At 58.1% G+C, this 20,214-nt stretch overlaps 2 protein-coding genes across 3 annotated transcripts; one reads left to right on the top strand and one right to left on the bottom strand.

Annotated features, from left to right (window-relative positions):
- Positions 1-746: 746 nt before the first annotated feature.
- LOC119142002 (polyubiquitin-like) lies at positions 747-1,013 on the bottom strand. The gene has a single exon (XM_037374711.1). The coding sequence runs from the start codon at positions 996-998 to the stop codon at positions 762-764; it is 237 nt and encodes a 78-aa protein (XP_037230608.1). The 5' UTR covers positions 999-1,013; the 3' UTR covers positions 747-761.
- A 6,416-nt stretch (positions 1,014-7,429) lies between these two features.
- On the top strand, positions 7,430-16,784 carry LOC119142001 (maestro heat-like repeat family member 5). Of its 2 annotated transcripts, XM_037374709.1 has the most exons (20): positions 7,430-7,673; positions 9,593-9,711; positions 10,202-10,281; positions 10,458-10,583; positions 10,728-10,807; positions 10,924-11,044; positions 11,377-11,469; positions 11,844-11,948; positions 12,386-12,554; positions 13,122-13,219; positions 13,631-13,780; positions 13,977-14,131; positions 14,469-14,613; positions 14,729-14,866; positions 15,072-15,245; positions 15,342-15,497; positions 15,674-15,775; positions 16,054-16,156; positions 16,473-16,532; positions 16,620-16,784. In XM_037374709.1, exons 2-20 carry the CDS (start codon positions 9,594-9,596, stop codon positions 16,754-16,756), a joined length of 2,310 nt encoding a protein of 769 aa, XP_037230606.1. In that variant the 5' UTR covers positions 7,430-7,673; position 9,593; the 3' UTR covers positions 16,757-16,784. The 2 variants fall into 2 exon arrangements, with proteins under 2 accessions (XP_037230606.1, XP_037230607.1); XM_037374710.1 differs by lacking the exon at positions 7,430-7,673 and having other exon boundaries at positions 9,453-9,711.
- The last annotated feature ends 3,430 nt before the right edge of the window (positions 16,785-20,214 follow it).

The raw sequence follows: 20,214 nt of genomic DNA on the forward strand, positions 1-20,214 counted from the left end.
AAGGAGGTGAAAGCGAAGGAGACTGTATGAATGAGCTGCAGGTTTATATACTTGTGAAATTAAGGATATAAATTTGAAAATTGATCTGCTTGATAAAGTGAAAGTGATGTGGTTTACAAATACCTATTTCAAAGAACCACTGAATGTTAAACGGGTAGTTTTGTAATTCAGGTTAGGTTTCAGGGTAGCAGCATAGTGGGTGTCCTCATCAGCGGAGTGTTTTTTTGCTTGACTTCACCAGAATCACTTTTAGTTAATGAGCCTGCATTTGTATTGGAAGAATGTTCTTGCCTGGACAAAAAGAGATTCTTTAATATTATGAAAATACTGAGAAGCAGCTCCACTTCTTTGTCCCGGACAGCTTCCTGCAGTCCTGAGTTTCATTTGTTGAACGAGAAAAACTAAGGTGACTTTGTGGAATGGGCCCCGCCTCAGAGATCTCTTATTAAAGATAACTCCAGTACTTCCTGTAAATGCGTTATGTAATTCTACTGGAAACTGCACCTTATTTGGAGGGCCTGGCTTATCAGATATCAGAAGATCTTTAGTAAGAATGCAAGGGCTTCCTTTTCTATTACAGCGTAACACATATACTTTTTTCCCCCCTCACAGAGGACAAGCGAAGCAAGTTATGCTTATGTGTGTTGAAAAAGGGTTGACCTACCCAAGCTTGATCATCCGGTTTCCTATCTTGCAAATATCAACCTTTGTCTTTTATTCATGAGTTTTTTTAAAAAATAAGCTTATCCAAGATGGGCAGGTTATGGCCTGGATAACTCCAGCTTCTTGCCAGCAAAGATCAGCTGCTGCTGGTCGGGGGGAATGCCTTCCTTGTCCTGGATCTTGGCCTTCACATTCTCAATGGTGTCACTGGGCTCGACCTCAAGGGTGATGGTCTTGCCAGTCAGGGTCTTCACAAAGATCTGCATGCCGCCCCTCAGCACTTCCTGGACCATGGCCTCAGCCATCTCTTGAAGCTCCTGGTCTTCTGCCACCATAGTTCAGCAGCCTAGGCGGTGTGCTCTTAGATGCTTTTTGTCCGGCAGGCTTGGAACGCTAAAATGGGGAACAGCTGATGAGTCAGTGTGTTCCTTCACCTCGATTTGCTTTCCTCTTCCTCCCAAGACCCACGTCCAGACAAGTCCCTAGCAGTCAAGCTTGAAAAAATCTGGTTTCTCTGTACGCCACCTGGCACACGCAGGTTTTGAGAGCACAGAAGGAAACGATCCTTTTCCTTGCATGACCTGGCTGTAAGCCAGGAAGTGTTCTTGGGACAGGAGGCGCTCTGAAAGTCCACCGCAGGCTGCCAGCCTCACGCAAAGTGGGGAAGAAGTCACGAGTCAAGAACAGAGCCTGGCAGCAGCCCAAAGTTGTCCTCTCCCATCAAATGCTCTTTTGCAGCTTGACAGCTTGACTGCCATGGCAGAAGGAGCCGAAGCCTTCACCCTGGCACAGATACCACCCCACACTATGCAGAAACACTTCCAGAGAGGCTCTTGCAGGGCATGGAGCCAGGCAGCTTTTAACGGGCACCCTGCTAAGGAGAACCGGGCAACAGCAGGCTCTCCACTAAGCTGATCAAAGACCTCCTTGAAGAGAAAACCAACTCACAAATGTCCCATCACCGGCACTGTCAGGTTCAGGGGTGCTGCACCTTTGGATGCAGAAGTCTTTGGATGAAAACCAGAGTTTTCACCCGCATGTGAAACCAGCACCATGGACGCTAAGCCCATTGAGTGCAGCTCACAGGTTCATGCTAAATGTGAGTCTGTGCACAGACAGGACCACTCAGAGTGCCCAGGCACGCTTTTGCATCACAAAGGGCCTAGTGCCTCATGTCCAAGACGCACAGGGGAAAAGAAATGATAGAAGGAGGGAGACGAGCTAGTCCCCGGCGAGGCAAGGAACGGGTTACAACCCAGTGGGCTGGCAGAGCAGACCCAGGATCTGACAGCCACCCTCAGGTGAGGACACATGGCACACCAGCCAGTTGCCACCTCCTCAGCAGCCAAGCACTTGTCGCAAGCCCCGAGCACCTGTGTGCATGGCAGCACCTTCTCCCAAGGCCCGGCTACCAACGCACTGCTGCACAGCAGAGGCAGCCCCCGGCATCCACCCGGCTCCTACTCACTGGCCTCCCTTTGCTGGCAGGCTTTTTGGAGCTGCTCTGGCTGCCTGGTTGTCTCCTCTTTCCCTGCTGCTGCTGTTCTTGGCCCTCAAGCTGCTGGAGGTGGCGTCGCTCTTTCTCAAGAGCCTCCAGTCCTTCAATCCGCTTCTCGATCACGGTGAGATGCCTGTCAAGAGAAAGGCAGGCGTCTGAGAAGGAGCCGCTCTGTCCGTCTTGCACAGGCCATTTTCTGCTCAGCCACTCCTGTCATCCTGCTACGTGTTGCGCTGCTCCAGCAGTCCCTGCAGCAGCTTACAGCTGCCTGTCCAAGGCTCCAAACACAGACCCCACCGATGGGTTCGCAGCCAGCACAGGCGCCTTCCACCGCTGGGCTTCGTGTGTTTACTGGAACGTGAGGCTCCCGGACTTTGATCGGGGATCACGGGCCCCCTTCAAGAGCAAGCGTTACTTGGCCTTTTCTTACCTCTGCCTCTTCTTTGCAGCTGGCAAACTCCTCCTTTGCTCCTGCAGCAACCACTCTCGCAGGCAAGAAACATCAGTCCGTCCTGGCAGTTTGGAGGTACCCTCTAATTTGGCCAGGTCTTCCCAAAGCTTTTTCTGAAAGGTGACACCAAGTTGTGGCTTGCTGTTGCCTGGATGAGCACTCCTGCCCGCGTGTGCTAAGGCATCCCACAGGCCCAGGGCAGCGCTCTGCTCCAGCCACGCAAGGAGGGCAGAAGAGAAACGCGGCCCTCGGGGCTCTGCATGCTTGCATGTGACTTTCCTGCCTGCGCCCTGCACTAGCTCAGCCGCTGCAGAGCCCAGCCTGGCAGCACAGCCCTCACCTCTCCTGCACTGACCGCCTCCCCAAGGTGCCACAAGTAAAGCCCCAGCCCTCGGCACCGTGCCGCTGAGCGGCATCCACAAACACTCCGCTTTGCTCTACCTCCTCTCGGATGAACATCTTCTCTGCCTCCAGCTTGAGTGTGGTCAGATACTGCCTGTAATCATTGAACTCCTTCAGAGTGCAAACCACCTATGGAGAGATGAGGGGAGACATCCCTCAAGAATTTGCCAGCCAGCTACGCAGACTGCCTTCCCCAAAACAGCCCAAACCCAGCAGGAGGGGAGATGCTCCTCTGCTCACCCTCCCCTCCCCTTCCCGGCGGCAGGGCCCCTGACTCTTCCACCACGCCATGGCTGAGCGGTGCTCCTAGCTGCAGCGCCAGGCCTCGCACCGGCTGCCTCCTCAACACTCAGGCAGTGCAAGGCGGCCTGAGAAGAGCCGGAGTGGGACTTGCCAGAGGGATGCTGGCGCTGCTTCTGCTCCCAGGGAAACGAGCCCCACAGCCCTGTGCTCCCCACCAGCAACAGGCAGCTGCAGCAAGCGCTCTGGGAAGCCTGCTTGAGGAGGGCTGCTTTTATCAGCCCCATGTCCAGACCTACTTTGTTGTCACTGGTGATGTAACCCTCTCTCTTCAGCCTCTGCAGGTTGTCCTGGCGCTGGTGGTAGGCCCGCAGGTGCGGGTCATGCAGGCTCTTGTATTCTGTGCTCAGTAGGCGGCAGTACGGATCTCCCAGATTGAAATAACCAGAGGGCTGGTGAAGCTGTAGGAGAGATTTTCCAGAGTGTAAAGGAGGCAGGAGACCACAGCTAAAAGGTGCCAGGTGGTGCTTGTGAAAAGGTAAAGGTCACTTGAAGACCAGCGCTCTGCTCCATCCTTCTGAACGCACGGAGAGCACCACAGCCAGACTGTGGGGGCCAGGCTGGGCTGGGCTGGGCTGGGCTGGGGGAAAGACCTGGACACACTGCAGACAGGGCCCGGGCCACACACTTTCACAGTGCCAGAAACCGGTCCAGAAAACCCACAAGTCCTCCTCTTGATCACCACACCAGGGAGTCAGGAGCTTCCCTCTACTCTCCAGTGCTGCCACATGGAAGGGCTACAGCACTCGCTGTCGAGCAGGTGGCCACAAGGACTTCTTGGAATGGTGGGGACACCATCAAAGCGGAGAGCTTTTCTACCCCTTTCTACTTTACCTTTTCCCCCAGCCTTGTCCTGTAGAAGACAGGCCTGGAGCTAGGTGACACGGGGATCTTGACCCCAAGTGGGAGGTTCAGCAGCCTAGTAGCTCCTTCTGCCAGTGGCTGTCTCCTGTTGCCGAGCTAGAAAGAGGGAGACGCGGGCACTGAGGCACTATCTCCGTAAGCCTGCTGCACAGCGCTCGCAAGGTTCTTGGAAGACTCCAACCACGGGGAGCGCCAAGAGCAGCCCAGTCAAAAGCTGCTCTCTGCTTCCTTGCCCCCCTCCCCACAACTCCCATCCCTTCCGCAACCCATGTCTGTGTCCTTTTGCAGCAACCCCTCCCGCCTGCTTAGCCGTAAGCCACGCTGGGCAGAGAGGCAAGGCTGCCTACAGACCCTCCCTGCTTCCACCCAGCTTTCCATCCTTGTCAGCTCCCCAGGCACTTCCTGAGCCCCTGGGGCAGGCCTGCATGTTCCAGGCTCCCAGGCTGAGCCCTCCCCATCGGCTGGTTGCTCACCTCTCCCCTCTTCCTCAGTGCGCTCAGCTGTGCATCTACATTTCGCGCACCACCAGAGAGACGGTGCTCCATGGCTCCTTCCAAGAGCTCTCCTGGAGCTCTGATCCTGCGCTGGCACCCCTTGCTCCAGAGGCACCCAACTGTGGCCACCACAGCTGGTCTCCCAGCAAGATGCTATATAGAACAAGCGCACATTGTTGCATCATCACGTTGTCATGACACCACATTCTGTACACCTGCATCCTGGGAGGACCCCACGCCAGAGCAGGATGCCTGAAGGAGGCTGTGACCCCACGGGAAGTCCACGCTGGAGCCGGCTTCCGACAAGACCTGCATACCCATGGAGAGGGGAGCCCACGCTGGAGCAGGTTTGCTGGCAGGACTTGTGACCCCACAAGGGACCCCCACTGGAGCTGGGGAAGGGTGTGAGGGGTCCTCCCCCTGAGAAAGAAGCGGCAGCATAAACAACATGTGATGAACTGACCACAACTGCCCTTCTCCCTCCCCCGGCGGGAGGAGACAGGGAAATCGGGAGTAAAGTTAAGCCCGAGAGAAGTGAGGGCTGGCAGGAAGGTGTTTCAGATTTGGGTTTATTTCTCATTATCCTGCTCTGATTTGAGTGGTAATAAATTGAACTAATTTCCCCAAGCTGAGTCTGTTTTGCCCACGATAGTACCTGCTGCGTGATCGCTCCATCCTTACCTCGACTCATGAGCCATCGAGCACCTCCAGCCCAGAATGCGGCCCCAACAGCGTCCCCTTCCACAGGCTTCCTCCTGTGTCTTCTGTGGCCCTTCCTGCATCTGCCTCCCCATGGGTACCCCCTGCCGTGCACCCCCACATGTCTCCCCCCACCTCCCGCCCCAGCAGCTCCACACAGGCCAGAGCAGCGGAGCCGGGCGCTCCTCTGACTGGTCACAGCACCCATGCCACGAGCTCTCTGTTTTGCTGATTGACTGCATACCAAGCACAAATGAATTCCAAGTCAACTATAAGAATGAAGGCCACTTACTAGATTACAGTGTAATACAGGAAAATAGCATGCAGTATGATAAAAGGAAACGGTACTGGTTCCGATGCACAATATCATAGAAGAGCAACAGGAGCGAAGCATCAAAACGTTACTGCAAAGCATGACAGAGTCTAAGAGAAGGATACATCACCAATTACCACCTGAACGTCATCCAGGCCCGCCCTTCGGCTGGGAGCCCCCTTGCAGCCAGTGCCACAAGTCTCTCGGGAACTGGGACAATTTCTACATGGTGCATCCGCACATCCGTGAGGCTTCTCGCCCGGGCCCGCAGCTTGCCCGCCTTTATACTCAGCAAAAACCAAAAATACCTTACATGTCTGGCGTATGTATGTCAATTTCTAAGTTTAGGCTAAGTGCAGGCGCGCACTATCTCATGCTGCATAAGGTTCACACACGCCGGGGCATCGCCCAGACGCCCGAGCGCGGTGGAGTGACCACCATGACACAGCTGCGCACAGTATCAATTGTCCGGATGGCGCTGCTCACATCTCGCTTGTTCAGGGGCTCAGGACAAACACCACCTGCTCCTTACAGTTGTCCTGGAGCTCCCCGAGTTCACTGCCCAAGTGAAGCCGTGCCTAGTTAAAGACAAAGACTTTTTCATAAATATATTTTACAGTATTTCTTAGTGTAATAATATCATCTTAAACCTCAGCTTTTAAAAAGTTTTTTTTTTTTGAAAGAAAATGGGGAACAGCTGATGAGCCAGTGTGTTCCTTCACCTCGGTTTGCTTTCCTCTTCCTCCCAAGACCCACATCCAGACAAGTCCCTAGCAGTCAAGCTTGAAAAAATCTGGTTTCTCTCACAGCAACAGTGTGATTAGAACTGTAGCACTCTTCTTCCTTCCAGACTTCAGCCATCAGCATCATGCATCTCCACCCCACTGGCCCTGCAGCAATTACTCACCGATATTTTAATATTTCCTCTGCCAGCTGAAGTAAAGCTGATGTTCCACACTCTTCTGTGAAAGCAGAAGGACCTGAATAGAATGCACTTGGAGAAGTTAAACAACAGAGTGGGGGTGGCCCTGGACCAGCTGTGGGTGCTGAGCAGTGGGAAGGAGGCAGCGCAGGAGGAACGAGAAGAGGAGGAGAGAGGCAGTGGCAATGACAGGACCTCCATCATCCTTGCCATGCCCAGTGGCTCCTCCGTTTCCACTTTTGGGTGAGCGTGGTGCCACATCCCACGGCCGGGCAGGAGAGGTTCCCAGCCGTGCCCACACCATCCCATGAATGGCCTCTGCCCCCCATGCAGAGCATGGGCAGGGGGCAGGATGCACGCCAGCAGGGAGGGAGGGAGGGGCAGATGTTTCCATGTCTTGCACCCACTGGTCCCCTTTCGGTTTCCAGAAGGGAAGGGCTAAAGCAGCTGCTCAGGCAGGACGGAGCAAGCCAGGCCTTGGGAAATGTCTCTGTCCCACCCCATGGGGCTTTGTCCTGCCCCTGTGCCCTTCCCCATGGGGCAGGGCCGTGCAGGCACCTGCGTCTGCCCAGGGCTGGGGGTCAGTGGGGCCTGATGCTGTGTCTCCTCTGCCTGCAGCTCCTGGGTGCTGAAGGAGCTGTGGGTGGGCACACTGCTGGGGTAACTGGGGGGATGCTCCAGGCACAGCAGGGGGAACCCAGCCCCGCAGCTGGGCACAGCTGCCCCTGTGGCTGCAGGCAGCTCTCGGGCAGAGCTGCCTGACAAGAGAGAAGAGGTGACTTGGGGCTCACCCAGCTCTCTCCCTCTCCCTTCCCACTGCACAGGCCACCAGAAGGAGCCAAGGGAGCCCGGGCGACCTGTCTCCCATCAGTCAAGCTCCTGGAGAAGGAGCTGAGCTGCCACTGTGCCATGAGTGTCTCTCTGCTCTGGGCCCTGTCCCCAAGCACTGCTCCTCCAGCCGAGCAGCAGACCCGTGGCTGCTCACCTTCTTCCCCTCCTTCTCTCCCGCCCAGTGGAGGACATGAAGTGCCAGGAGCCTGGAGAGGCTGACGGAGGCACAGGCAGAGTTGAGAATGGCTGCCTCGCACCTGCCTCTGGCTGCGCTGTAGATGTGCAGTGAGTGGTATAACCCTGCTTTGTTTGGAGGGAGGGAGGGTCCCAAGGTGCCACTCAGGGAGCAGACAGGGCTGGGGAGCCGCCAGGAGTTGTGGACGACAATGAGGAGTGAAGTTGAGCCTGGGAAGAAGGGAGGGGTCGGGGGAAGGTGTTTTAAGATTTAGGGTTTTTTTCTCATGACCCTACTGGGATTGGGCTGGCTATCAATTCAGGTAATTTCCCTGTGCCAAGTCTGTTTTACCTGTGATGGTAATGGGTGCACGATCTCTCCCTGTCCTTCTCTTGGCCCGCAAGTCTTTTGTTGCCTTTCCTCTCCCCTGTCCAGCTGGGGGGGAGAGTGATAGAGATGTGCTGGCAGGCACCTGGTGTTACACTGGGGTGAAGCCAGCACCGACTCAAAGGCTGCAGACCCAGGCAGAGAGGCTGGGTAACAAGAGGAGGCTGCTGTCCTGAGGGAGAGGTCCCCACACCCCGGGACAGGCCACCCACACCCCAGGCACAGGCACTCGGCACCCACAAAGCAGAGCAGGCGGCCCGAGGAAAGGCTGCCAGGCCAGGGGAACAGCAGTGCCAATGGGTATCTTTATCGACAATGTAGACGAGGGGATCGAGTGCACCCTCGGCAAGCTGGGCCAGGGGATGTTGATCTGCCTAAGGGTAGGAAGGCTCTTCAGAGGGACCTGGACAGGAGATCCGTGGGCCAAGGCCAATTGTATGACGTTCAACACAGAGAATGCTGAGTCCTGCCCTTGGGTCACAACAACCTCCTCCCACAATGTTACATACAGGCTTGGGAAAGCTGCCTGGACAAAAAGGACCTGGGGGTGCTGGGGGACAGCTGGCTGACCGTGAGCCAGCAGTGAGCCCAGGTGGTCAAGAAGGCCAACAGCATCCCAGTGTGTGTCGAAAAAGTGTGGCCAGCAGGACCAGGGCAGTGATTGTCTTCCTGTACTCAGCACTGCCAAGGCCGCACCTCAAGCGCTGTGTTCCGTTTTGAGCCACTCACTACAGGGAAGGCGCCGAGGTGCTGGAGCGTGCCCGAAGACGGGCAGTGAAGCTGGTGAATCAAGCACAAGTCTGATGGGGAGCGGCTGAGGGAGCTGGCGGTGTTTAGCCTGCAGAAGAGGAGGCTGAGGGTGGACCTTCAGACTCTCTACAGCTACCTGAAAGGAGGCTGCAGGCCGGTGGGGGTTGGTTTGGTCTCTTCTCCCAGGTAACAAGCAATAGGACAAGAGGAAATGGCCTCAAGGTATGCCAGGGGAGGTTTAGATTGGATGTTAGGAAAAATGTCTTCACTGACTGGTTGGTCAAGCATTGGAACAGGCTGCACAGGGAGGTGGTGGAAACACCATCCCTGGAGGTGTTTAAAAACCCACCTAGATGTAGTGCTTAGGGCCATGCTTGAGTGATGGACTTGGCAGACCATCAAGTTAATGGTTAGACTTGGTGATCTCAAAGGCCTTTTCCTGGCGGGCATGCCGGGGCGTCTGAGCAAGGGGCTCTGGGATACACTGGAGGTCAAGGAGGGGCCTGGAGGCACCCCGAGAGCACCCAGGTGCCCACGGCTGAACCAGCCCCATGCCCCCCCCCGGGGGCTCCGGGCCCCTCCCTCCTGGGCCAGTGGGTCACAGTGAGGTCTTTGTGACCTCATCTGGTGACACCACACTGCAGTGCATGTACTCACCACGGCCGTGGCCCCAGCCCACGGTTTCCATCAGGACAGCAACGGGACAGGGCAGGAGCATGGAGCGGGCGAGGAGCCCCCGAGCACAGCCCACGTCTCTCCCTGCTGCACCCAGCAGCCCCACGGCGCCCAGGCGTCTCGCCAAAGCTTCCCTTTTCCCCACACCTACCCCTTTCTGTCCTGCAGGATGATGAGGAGATCCCCCAGATTCCCCAGTGTAGCCTGGGAGAAGGATGGGGCTCCCCAGGAGAGCAGGTCTCCACCGGAGCCCCACGAGGTGTGCGTGGTCCAGCCACTGGTGACTGGTGAGTGAGGGGCCCTCTCGGCCTGGGCAGGGCTGAGGCCAGCGAGCGCCCCATGCTCAATGCCATGATAATCTTTCCGTGGCACACTGGCAGCAGGGGTCCCATGGCTTGGGGACACGATGCTGCCTGGGTGACAGGGCTGCTCAGCGCTGGAAGTGGCCCCAGCACAGCCTGTCCCAAGGAGGGAGAGAGCAGAGGGGGGGACCCAGCTCCTGGCCTGGGGCACAGGCAGCCAGAGGCAGCGGTGCTGTGGGATGGGGACCTCTCCTGCCCGTCTGCAAGCCAGTTCCTCAGCCCTGGGCACCGGGGCTTTCCCCACCGCACCGTGCCCCAGCATCACAGCCCATTTGCCAGGCACCCTCCAGCCCTGACACACACGGGATGACTGGGCCAGGGGAGTGGGCACGGGCTGGACACAGGGCACATCTTCCTCTGCTCTCCTGCCACCCGCAGCCTCTCTACAGCCCTCCCTGCTCTCCCCCTTTATTAGATGCCAGCTGGTTGCCTGTGTACACACAGGAGAAGCAAAGCGTGGACTTCATCCAAGCCTTTGCCAGCAGCCCAGAAAAGGTAACCACGGCCCTTCCGAATGTGGCTGTGCCAGCCTCGGCAGACAGGGGCTCTGCTGCCGGGCTGGGCAGAGCTGCTTCTGCCAGCTCTCCTGCACCCCCAGTGCTGTGGTGCTGCTGCCCCTGTGTGTCCCCCTCTCACACTCCCCGTTTGTCTCTCTGTCCCCCCGCTGCCAGGAGGAGGGCCAGGAGATGAAGTTTCTTGAGAGCATCTGCAGCCTGTGCAGAACCGCCAAGCACCATGGCTTGTCACAGGGCCTGGATATCTTCTGCCACGGATACGAGCTGGCAGAGAAGGTCAAGGTGAGGGGACACCCGGTGGCTCTAGGGAAGGGGGCAAGGACCCCCGGCACTGGCACCCTGTGAGGACAATGCTTGGCCACGGCAAGGGGCTGGTGGTGCTGGGTGCTGGCAGCTGCCAGGTCCCATCTCGGTTGTGCTCTGTAGGAGCTGGTGGAACAAGAGCCCAGGGACCAGCTGCGCACAGCAGTGCGGCAACTTGCCATGCTTGCCATCGCCGAATTGAGGTACCTACCCATCCCTGCTGGGGACCCCTTCCTCAGAGGCCTGTGCGCACCCGCGCGAGGCCTCGAGGCACTGCTCCCAGCATCGGTGTCCAGCTGGCCCCTCTCTCTCTTTGCAGCTCAGTGCAGACGGTGCTGGAGGGCAAAGAGAAAAGCAGTCTACATGCCTGCTGCTTGAGTGTCTTGGGGCTTCCTCCAGCAGAGGAAATGGAGGGACTGGACACTTCCCTCTACTTCAGGGTACGTGCTGGGTACTTCAGGGACCTGCAGGAGCGCCCAGTCCCTCTGGGCTGCTCCCTGATAACCCTGTGCTGCCATACAACCAGAGATCTGAGGCAGGGCAGGCTCTTGCCTTTGCTTTCCCACCCTCGTCCCTTTGTGCCCTTCCCGTGGGCCTGGCCCCATCCAATGCCACAGGTTGCTCTGTCGGCAGCACACTGTCTGCCCCTGGGTCTCTCCTGGAAACTGCGAGGCCGTGTGGGACTCCTGCCGTGGCTCTGGGAGTTCAGATCAGTCTCCTGGGGGTGGAGGAACAGTAGAATCGCTGCCACAACTCTTTGTCCTCTCTGCAGACCCTGAATGCCATGGACACCATGCTGGAGACAATGGTGCTCAGCTCTCCTGCCTCCAGAGTCAGCAAGGAGAACTTGCAGAGTATCTTTCAGGTCTGGCATGGGCCAAGAGTGGGCTTCACAGGGGCCATTCCTCACCCTGGAGGGAAGGGGGTGCCCACTCCTGAGTGGGTGGTCCCCACGCCAGCGCCATGCAGAGAGACAGCATGGCAGGGAGGGTGCGCACCTGCCTTGGGTAACCGGGGGCTACCCACCAGGCTCTTCTGTAGCACAGCGGCTGCAGTGGGTGGCATCTGCCTTCCTGCCTGGCCACAAGGCAGGCTCGGGGCATTTGTCCAAAGCCTGTGAAGGACCCTAGGGGCAGGAACGCCACTACAGGCTTTGCCCCAGATCAGAGGAAGCATTGATGGACTGTGCAAGTCCAGCCCTGGAGCTGCAAGGCACACCAGCAGCTTTTCTCTTCCAAGGTGCTGTTGGCTTTCACCAGCTCTGAGAGACCAGCTGTGCTTGAGAGGACCGTGGGCAGGATTAGGATGCTGAGCCATTTGCTGGCCAGCTATTCCTCGCTGGAGGTATGGAAGGACCAGGTACTCTCCAGCCAGGCCACCTCCCATTCCCTGCGCGCCAGCACAGCTGGCAGCTTTGAGGCGCCTGCAGGGCAAGCCTGGGCACAGGTCTGGGTGCTCTGCCAGCCTCTGTGCTGAAGTGGGGGTCTTGGTGCCTCTGTTTCCCATGGGCTTCTCTCCCCAGCCCCCTCTTTGCCAGGAGCCAGCTTTGCCCCCAGTCCTGTGTTGGACGGGACTGCCCAAGGAACATGGTGGGAGCCCAGGCCTGGCAGCTCTCCCTGTGCGGGGCTGCCACCCAGCTAGCTGCTTTGGGAGCCGCGGCCAGCATGGTCCTGCAAAGCTCTGGCACACCTGGGTCCAGCCCTGGCCACGCTCTTGGGGCCGGGGCTCTGGCCCCAGGCGCCTGCCCTCAGCCCTTCTGCTCTTCTGCCTCCCTCACCCAGGCTGCTCAAAATGAGGACAGACATGCCTCCTGCAGAGAGATCCTCATCCCAGTCCTCGGGCAGCTGCTTGGACGTCTCCTCCTGCTCGTGTCATCTGGGGAAGAAAAGACCAGCCGTGTGGCTTTGGATGCCCTTTTCTCCCTTTTCCTATTCACCCGCCAGCAAAAACGTAAGAGAAGCAGTGGTGGGCTGCCTCCCCCGCCCCTGCACAACGACATCAATCGAGCCGTCTGCTTGTCTTCCTGCGCGTTGTGGCGGGCCCTTCCTGTGCTTGCTGGAGGCACCACCATGTCACCAGCACCGCCTCTCCCCTGCTCCTGACCCACGCTGTGTCCCACACAGCTGATCGTCCCGTGGAGCTGAGCTGCTCCTTCACTCAGGAGGCAGCCCCACTCCTCATCCCCTCTTCCTTGAAGAGCTTGTACCACTGCCCCACAGCACTCCATCCATGCGAGCCGTACCCCACGTCACTGTTATTCCAACCACAGTTTAACTGTGGGACTGCATGCAGAGCTCTAGGTCCTTGGAGTTGACCAGGCCAGGAGCATTGGCATAAATACACGGGAGGCAGGTCACCCTTTCATTTACATCTCTCTCCACCACCTCCTCCTTTCACTGTGGGTCATCACCTCCCTTCTCAGCCATTCCTAGATCAAAGCTCTTCTCAGGAGCTGGTAAGCTTGCTGGCAAAGCAGCTGGGTCTCACGCACTCTCCTGTGTTTGCCCTGCTCTTTAGGCACGACACTGTCAGAGGAGAATGCACAGCTGCCAGCGGCTTGGGAAGCTGAGACCACCTCCTTGTGCTGTTCACCCACCGCCAGAGACTTTGCCATGGTAAGGAGCTGCCCCCGTGCCTTGCCTGTGGCATCAGCAGGGCTCTTGTGTGAGAAGGCATCCAAAATGAGCGGGGCTGGCATGGCCTCCCTGTCCCTGCTCTCAGCAGGGTTTCTGCTGTCCCCAAGCAGGGACAACGCGAGGGCTGCACTCCAGTGCCCAAGCAGCATTTTCCGCCTGGCCAACAGCAGGCCCTGGTTCTCTGTAGGGCCAGCACACTGTGCCCCAGAGCCCAAGCCTCCTCCCTCACCCTGGGGGCCCTCTCTTCTCATCCTCCCCCATGCAGTGACTGCAGCCTCTGCTACCAGCACTGCTGTGCATCTCTCACCAGGGCTGCTCGCACTGTCCAGCTTAGCAGCACCATCAGGGCACTCAACGTGACATTCTTCACTCCCTTCCTTCCTGCCATAGGCCTTTGCAAAATACCTTCAACCATCTGAGAGGACAGACATCGTCCTCACAATCATTGATACCCTGAGAGAATTAAATGCCAAGAAAAAGCCGCTGGGCAGCAGTGTGATGGACGTGGTCATGGCAGACCCTCACGTCTGGCTGACAGATGTAAGTGGCCTGTGGCTGGATTACCCTGTCCTTCAGCCCTGGCCCGCCTTGTTCCTCCCTCCATCCCTGCCTCCCGCCCAAAGCCAGGTGTCTCAGGCACCTGAAGCCACCTTAAGGCAGGAGAGGGATGGCAAGGGCAGCTGGGGCAATGGCTGCCCTCCAGTGGCAGCACCACCATCACTTGTGTCCCCTCCAGGTGCCAAAGATCATGAGCTGCATCTATGAATCCTGGGAATACGTGACCATGGAGTCAGGCCAGCGTAGCATGGAGTCACTGCTGCTCCTGATGGCTAACCAGTGCCCTGGGGACGTTGTCACCACGCTGCTGAAGATCGCTCCACGAGGAGACAGGTAGCGGTCCTGACAGCCAGGAGGGCTTGCTCCTAGTGGTGAGAGGGACCCGGAGACTCTCTGGCTGCCAGACCCAAGGAGTACCGCAGGACACCCCCGAGGAGCGGGGCCCTTCCCCCGTCCCAGCACCCATTCCAGCCCTGGTGGGCTGGCCGCGTCCCCAGCACCAAAGCCAGCCCAGAGCCTCGCCACCACCCTCTGTCCCACCCCATGGGGAGCACAGCACCTCAGCCCTCTCCTGCCTGCCCAGGGAGGAGGGTCTGTGTTACGCAGGGCTGGCCCAGGCCACAGTACTGGGGATGGGGTCACCCTGCTGACAGAACGCTCTGGCTTGCAGCACTGCCCTGGCACTGTGGGAGGTGATGCTCTCCACAGCCCAGACCTTGGAGAAGGTTCTGAAGGAGCTGTTCATCAAACTCCAGGACCGGCAAAACAGGCTCTTCTACACATACCAGGAGGACACCTGTTTCGTTCGCTTGGCTGTGAGTTACCAGAAGAAGCCCCAGTGCTCTTGTCCTCAGCTGCTGATGGGAACAGCTGCGCGGTGTGGGGAGTCATGCTGGCTCTTCTGGTCACTCACCGCTGGCTTTCTTTCAGCTGCTGACCTGCACTGATTTGGAGGATGAGGAATTCTCTCCAATGTACAAAGTCTTGAGGTTTCTGAGGGATCCAAGCCCAGCAGTGCTCTCATTGGTGCTCAGGAGCCTCATGACGCTGTCAGAGAGAGCTGAGATGGTGAGCAGGGCATCATCAAAGGGAGCCATATTGGCAGCCAGGGGCTGGGGCAGCGGATAAGCTGGTGGATTGGCCTTGGCTGGGAGTCAGGAGGTTGGGTGACTGCTCCAAAGGCCCTCCTGGCCATGGTGGGGCCTGGTGGCTGCCTGGGGAGCTTGCTGGGCATAGTCCTTTTCAGGAAACAGAAGCTCTGTCTTTCATGCAGGCAAGAAAAATGGAGGTCTTCATGCCAGACATGATGAAGGTCCTGGAGGATGGCAACACAAATATCAAGATGAAGTCCCTGGTGGTCTCGCGAAACGTCATAGGTCACCTGAAGACAAAGGCCAGCCCCATCGCTGTCCAGCTGATGGAGAAGCTCCTGCCCCTCTTTGCTGCGGTAAGGCTGATAGGGGAGCCCAAGCCTTGTGTCCAGGCGCTGGTCGGGGACAGCTACCTACAAGGACGCAAGTCCTACTCTGCTTCTCTCTACCAGGGCTTCGGCGAGGTGAGAGAGCTCTCCATCAGCCTCTTCAGAGACCTAATGAAGACTGTGGTGAGGAAGAACAAGAGGCAGATGAAGACAAAAGTGGAAATGGGCTTGCTCCCTCTCATCTTTCACATGAGTGACCAAATCCACAGCGTGGCCAAGGTACAGATTCCAAAGCTAAGCAGTGATGTAGGGATGAAAACCTGAGATGTTTGGGCCAGGGTACCTCCCAGCTTCCTAAGGGTGGGATGACCCCAGGAAGAAAGGAAAAGGCAGGGAGATGCCAGGTCTCCTTCCCCAGGCCGTGGTGCCATCTCCCAGTTTCTGCTGTTCTGCAGGCCTCCAGGGAAGCCCTCCTCTCTGCAGCAGAGCTCCTCAAGTGGAAAAAGCTCAAACACCTGCTGCAGAGCCATCAGACATGGAGGATTGCAGAGTGCTTGGTGAGGACAACCACTGGAGGAGCGCTGCGCCACGGGTCTGCCCTGCGCGCTCTGCAGCTGTGCCTCACCTGCCCTGCTGCAGCCCGCAGCCCACAGCCTGGAGCTGCATCCTTGTTCCCTGTCCTCGAGAAGAGAGCTCCAAGGGCTCTTCTCCACACCCCTCTCCCCGCACCCAGCGGGAGGGAGGGCTCTGGGCAGCGGCGGGTGCTGGCAGGCGGGACTGCTCCGGCCAGCTGGGGAGGCTGTGTGACATGCCCATACCCTTGTGCTCTCTCCAGCTACAGCGGGACAGGCGCAGGACCGAAGAGTACTTGAATCAGAGCCTGCCGTACCTGGAGGATGCTCAGGCCACCTTGCGAGCAACGGCCGTCAGGTTCATCGGTGAGCCACAGCCCCCAGGGTCCCGCTTTTGGCAGCCCAGCCCCAGTCCCGCCGCTGCACCGGCAGCAAGGAGCAGCCCGGTGTCTGCCAGAGCCTCGGCTGCCCCGTGCAGGGCCTTGGCCTCTCTCTCCCACCCTTGACCATGCAGGTGGGCTCGGTGGCTGCCTTGCTCAGTCCCACCCGCCTCAGCTACTGCTCTTCCCTGGGGTCAGCCTGGTGAGGGGGAGGAGGGCGTGCAGCCCAGCCAGCTGCGCTGGGGGCTGTGCTGCTGGGAGCATGCTGGGGAGTGGCGGGTCTGATGAAGCTCTGTCCCTAGGGCTTGCTGGGCAGCTCCTGAAGGACCAAAGGGAGGAGAAGCTGGCTGAGATCTGCCACAGTGAGTAGGGAGCATGGGCTGGAGGGGATGCCCGGTGGTTTTCGCAGACACGGCAGTTCATCTCTGCTCCGTTTCTTTCCATCACAGCCCTTCAGACCTTGGAGGAAGACAATGAACCCTCCATCTGTTCCCTGGCAGCTCAGACCACCTCCATCCTGAGCACTCCAAGGGTGCGGCAAACGTCACGATGCACCCTGCGATCACTGTGCTGCTGGTGCTGCTAAGCCAGGCAGAGGTGCAGCTCTTCTCCAGAGAACGGCTGCGATTCAATAAAGCTGGAACAAGAAGCCTGAACCCAGGGTGTCTTTCCCAAGTAGAACTGACGGGCAGCGAGGAGAGGGCATGGGATGGGTGGTCCCAGCTCTGACCTCCTTGTAGTTCTCCGGGCACCCCAGCGACACTACAGTATCTGCTTCTACTGCACTGCCACGTCCCTGCACCATGATGCACTCGGGAAGGTTTCCATGCAGAGTACAGAGGTGCTAAGGGGGCCAGAGGGACCCTGCAGGGCTCCCTGAGGGACGGGGGGACAAACAGAGTGCCTGGGTCACCATGACTGCCTCGGGAGGGCTCCCAAGGTCTGGCTAGTCGAGCAACAGAAGGCTCTGGGGCATTACAGACACCTATGGAGGAGTGCCGCGGGGACTCGAGTGGAATGGTCAAGTCTAGGGACCAGGCCCCCAGTCCAGCGGGCTTCCTTTGAGTGCTTGAGGCTCTGCAGAGGGGTCTGGGGTGCAAGGAAGGTCTCAGGACCTGGGTGGACTAGCGCGAGCCTAAGACAGCTCCAGGGCAAAGACAGCTCCAGCGCACTGCAGGGTAGAGGGTGCCCAGTGCCAGGTGGCCTCCACAGCCATCAGGGACCTGGCAACAGGCACTGTCATGCGGGGAGGCAGGGAGCGTGGCATGGGCTTGTGCTCATCATCTCCTTGCCCCTTTGCAGTGCCTTGATGTTGCAGCTAGCCCAGGCACTGCCCCCCACCAGCACAGGGACCCTTGCACAGCACTCCAGCTTAAGATCACTGGCACCGGCTGCCCAGAGAGGCCTCTGGAGACATTCCAGCACCACCTGCACAGGATTTTGTGCAACCTGCTCTAGCACAGCCTGCTTTTGCAGGGCGTTGGACTGGATAATCTCCAGAGGTTCCCTCCAACAACGACCATTGTGTGATTCTGGGACTCGCGGCACTTTGGCTGAGGAAGAAGAGGTCAGGACCCTCAGGCCACCCGACACCTGACTGCCTTCCCAGTGCCTGTCCAAGAAACCTGCCAGTCCTCACTAACAGAAGTTGGACCTGCACACATGGGCTTGCACATGTGCATGAGCACTGCAGGGCAACAGCCTTCTCTCTCTTCCCCGTCCTCCACTGCAGGGCGAGCGCAGATGTTCTGCCAAGGGAGCACCAGTCCCCACGGGCCCTGCTGCCCTCCCTGTCATGCACTGGCCGTTCTACCTGGGCTCCCTCTACTGTGTCCCACACCACTGGCCTGGTGTGATGGCAGAGCCAGTGGCACTGCCCGGCACTGCACCTTCCTGGTCCATCAGGGCAACCTGGGTGCCAGTGGGAAGCTGGGAATTGCCCTTGGCCAGGGCCTCTCCCTGGAGCTGCCAGAGGAGGAATTCCTTGTGGGTGGCAGGGATGCCAAAGCATGAGGAGTTCCCCATTGGATGGCAGGGACAGTGTGTAGAGCCCCATCGATGTGGAGCCACCCCCGGCAGCCCCTCAGCCATGGCCATGGTCACACAGAACCTCACTGGGGAGCTCATCCATATCGTCCAGGACACCCGTATAGTGACCAGGCAGTACCAAAAGTTTCTGCAAGTAATGATGGCCAAGTGGCAAGAGGCGGTCTGTAGTGGGACACACACCACGCACACCACCACCCCACAGCTGTCTCCCTCCCCCCTGCCAGGAAAGAGGAGCAGCAGGAAAGAGGAGCAGCTCTATCCAGGGCTGCTGGAGGCCAGAGGGTGGCCCCAGGTCCTTCGAGTGGAGCTGCTGGGGGCAGATGCGCACATGGAGAAGATGGCAGATGGGGACAAAGGCCAAGGGGAGGACACGGGGCCAAGCAGAAGCAGCCCTGTGCAGGTGGGCAGAAGGAGCCCAATGGGGATGAGGAAGAGGAGCCCCATGACACCAGACAGAATCAGCTCCATGGGCCTGGGCAGCACCATCCACGTGGGGCCGGGCAGCAGCACCCCAGCAGAGCCCAGGCCCCAGCACCATGTCCCCGTGGGCAGGGCACGTGGGCAGGCAGCCTCAGGACTGTGCCGGGCAGGACTGTGCCTGCAGGAGGGCTGCTCCCACCTGTGGGGCTGCCCAAAGGCTTGGTGGAGATGCCACTGCCGGCTCCATTGTGTCCGTTTCTGCAAGCCCCGTGGTGGCAGCGCTGCTCCCACAAGAGCAGTGGGTTCCCCTGCCAGTGAGCAGCTGGTGGGGTGCAGGGCTGGGACCCCCCTGGCCTGCCCCCTCATCTGAAATGTTAAATCTTTCCTCTATCCATGGATCTATCTGTGGAGCTCATCCATCCATCCCGCAGCTGGGGCTGCTTCACCCTCAGTGCCTGAACCCAGTGGGGATGGTCTGGCATTGAGCACTGCTGGCACCCACAAAATGGGGGGTGGGGGTGTCTGGTACCACAGTGGGTGTGCTGGGAGGTGGGGACCCAGCTGGGCTAGAGAAAGGGGCCAGCAGGAACCTCATCAGGTCCAACAAGTGCCAACTCTGGCCCCTGGGGATGAACAAGCCCAGGCCCTGGCACAGGCGGGGGCCACCTTGCTGGAAAGCAGCTTGGCAAAGAAGGTCCTGGTGGGCCCCTCAACGAGCTGCCTGCTGGGCAGGGGATCTGTGCCCCTTGCAAAGGGGGGATCCAGTATGTATTGAGACCCCACGGTGAATCCATACACCACAAATAGAAAGGCATGTTATCCCCAGGTTGGCATATTCAAATGGATAATAAATGGGGTATGGGCTTGGTGCCTTAAACATTTTAGTCCAAACTAGATAACAGAGTTGAAACATGGGAATAAATCCCCCACCCCATCAGAACACTCCACTCAGGAAATGTTCATGAGCGATTTGTTGTGAATCGTGGAATAGAACCATGGCATACCCCAGACTTGCGAACCCTTATTCCAGGCATGTGTCCTTGTTGGGGTATCCAGGCACCAGGGTTTAAACTGCATAACACGTTTGCATAACAGGTTTGCAGGTCTGCAGATCCCACGTGTTATGCAAAAACTACCAATCAAGGAAACACATTGCAATATGCAGTTTTGCTTACCCACAAAACAAAATGAAATTTTGCGTGAGAAGGAAAAAAACCAAGCTACGACCCATCAACACGCTCCACCGTTCAATATCCAGCCCCTCAGGGTCCTTTCTGAGCATGTTCAGATGGGAAGATGTACTTTGTACTACCTACTTCCTCAAAATTATTTACATATGCATAAGGCACTTGCATATGTCACTTTGTTCCTGGGGGCCTTTCTTGGGGTCTTTAGAGATCGTTGGTGGTCAACAACCTGGTGAACTTCAGCTGAACTTTCCTGGGGCACCTGCACTCTACTTGTTGTTATAGAACTTCATTTATTCTCTGTGCTGTATGGTCTTGAAGGCAACACACCGTTACCGCACTACCCTCGTCTATTGGTATAGCCCAGGTACCTCAGAAAGCTTGCCAC

The sequence above is a fragment of the Falco rusticolus genome, unplaced genomic scaffold, assembly GCF_015220075.1.
Source record: "Falco rusticolus isolate bFalRus1 unplaced genomic scaffold, bFalRus1.pri scaffold_148_arrow_ctg1, whole genome shotgun sequence".
In the NCBI taxonomy this organism is placed as follows: domain Eukaryota; kingdom Metazoa; phylum Chordata; class Aves; order Falconiformes; family Falconidae; genus Falco; species Falco rusticolus.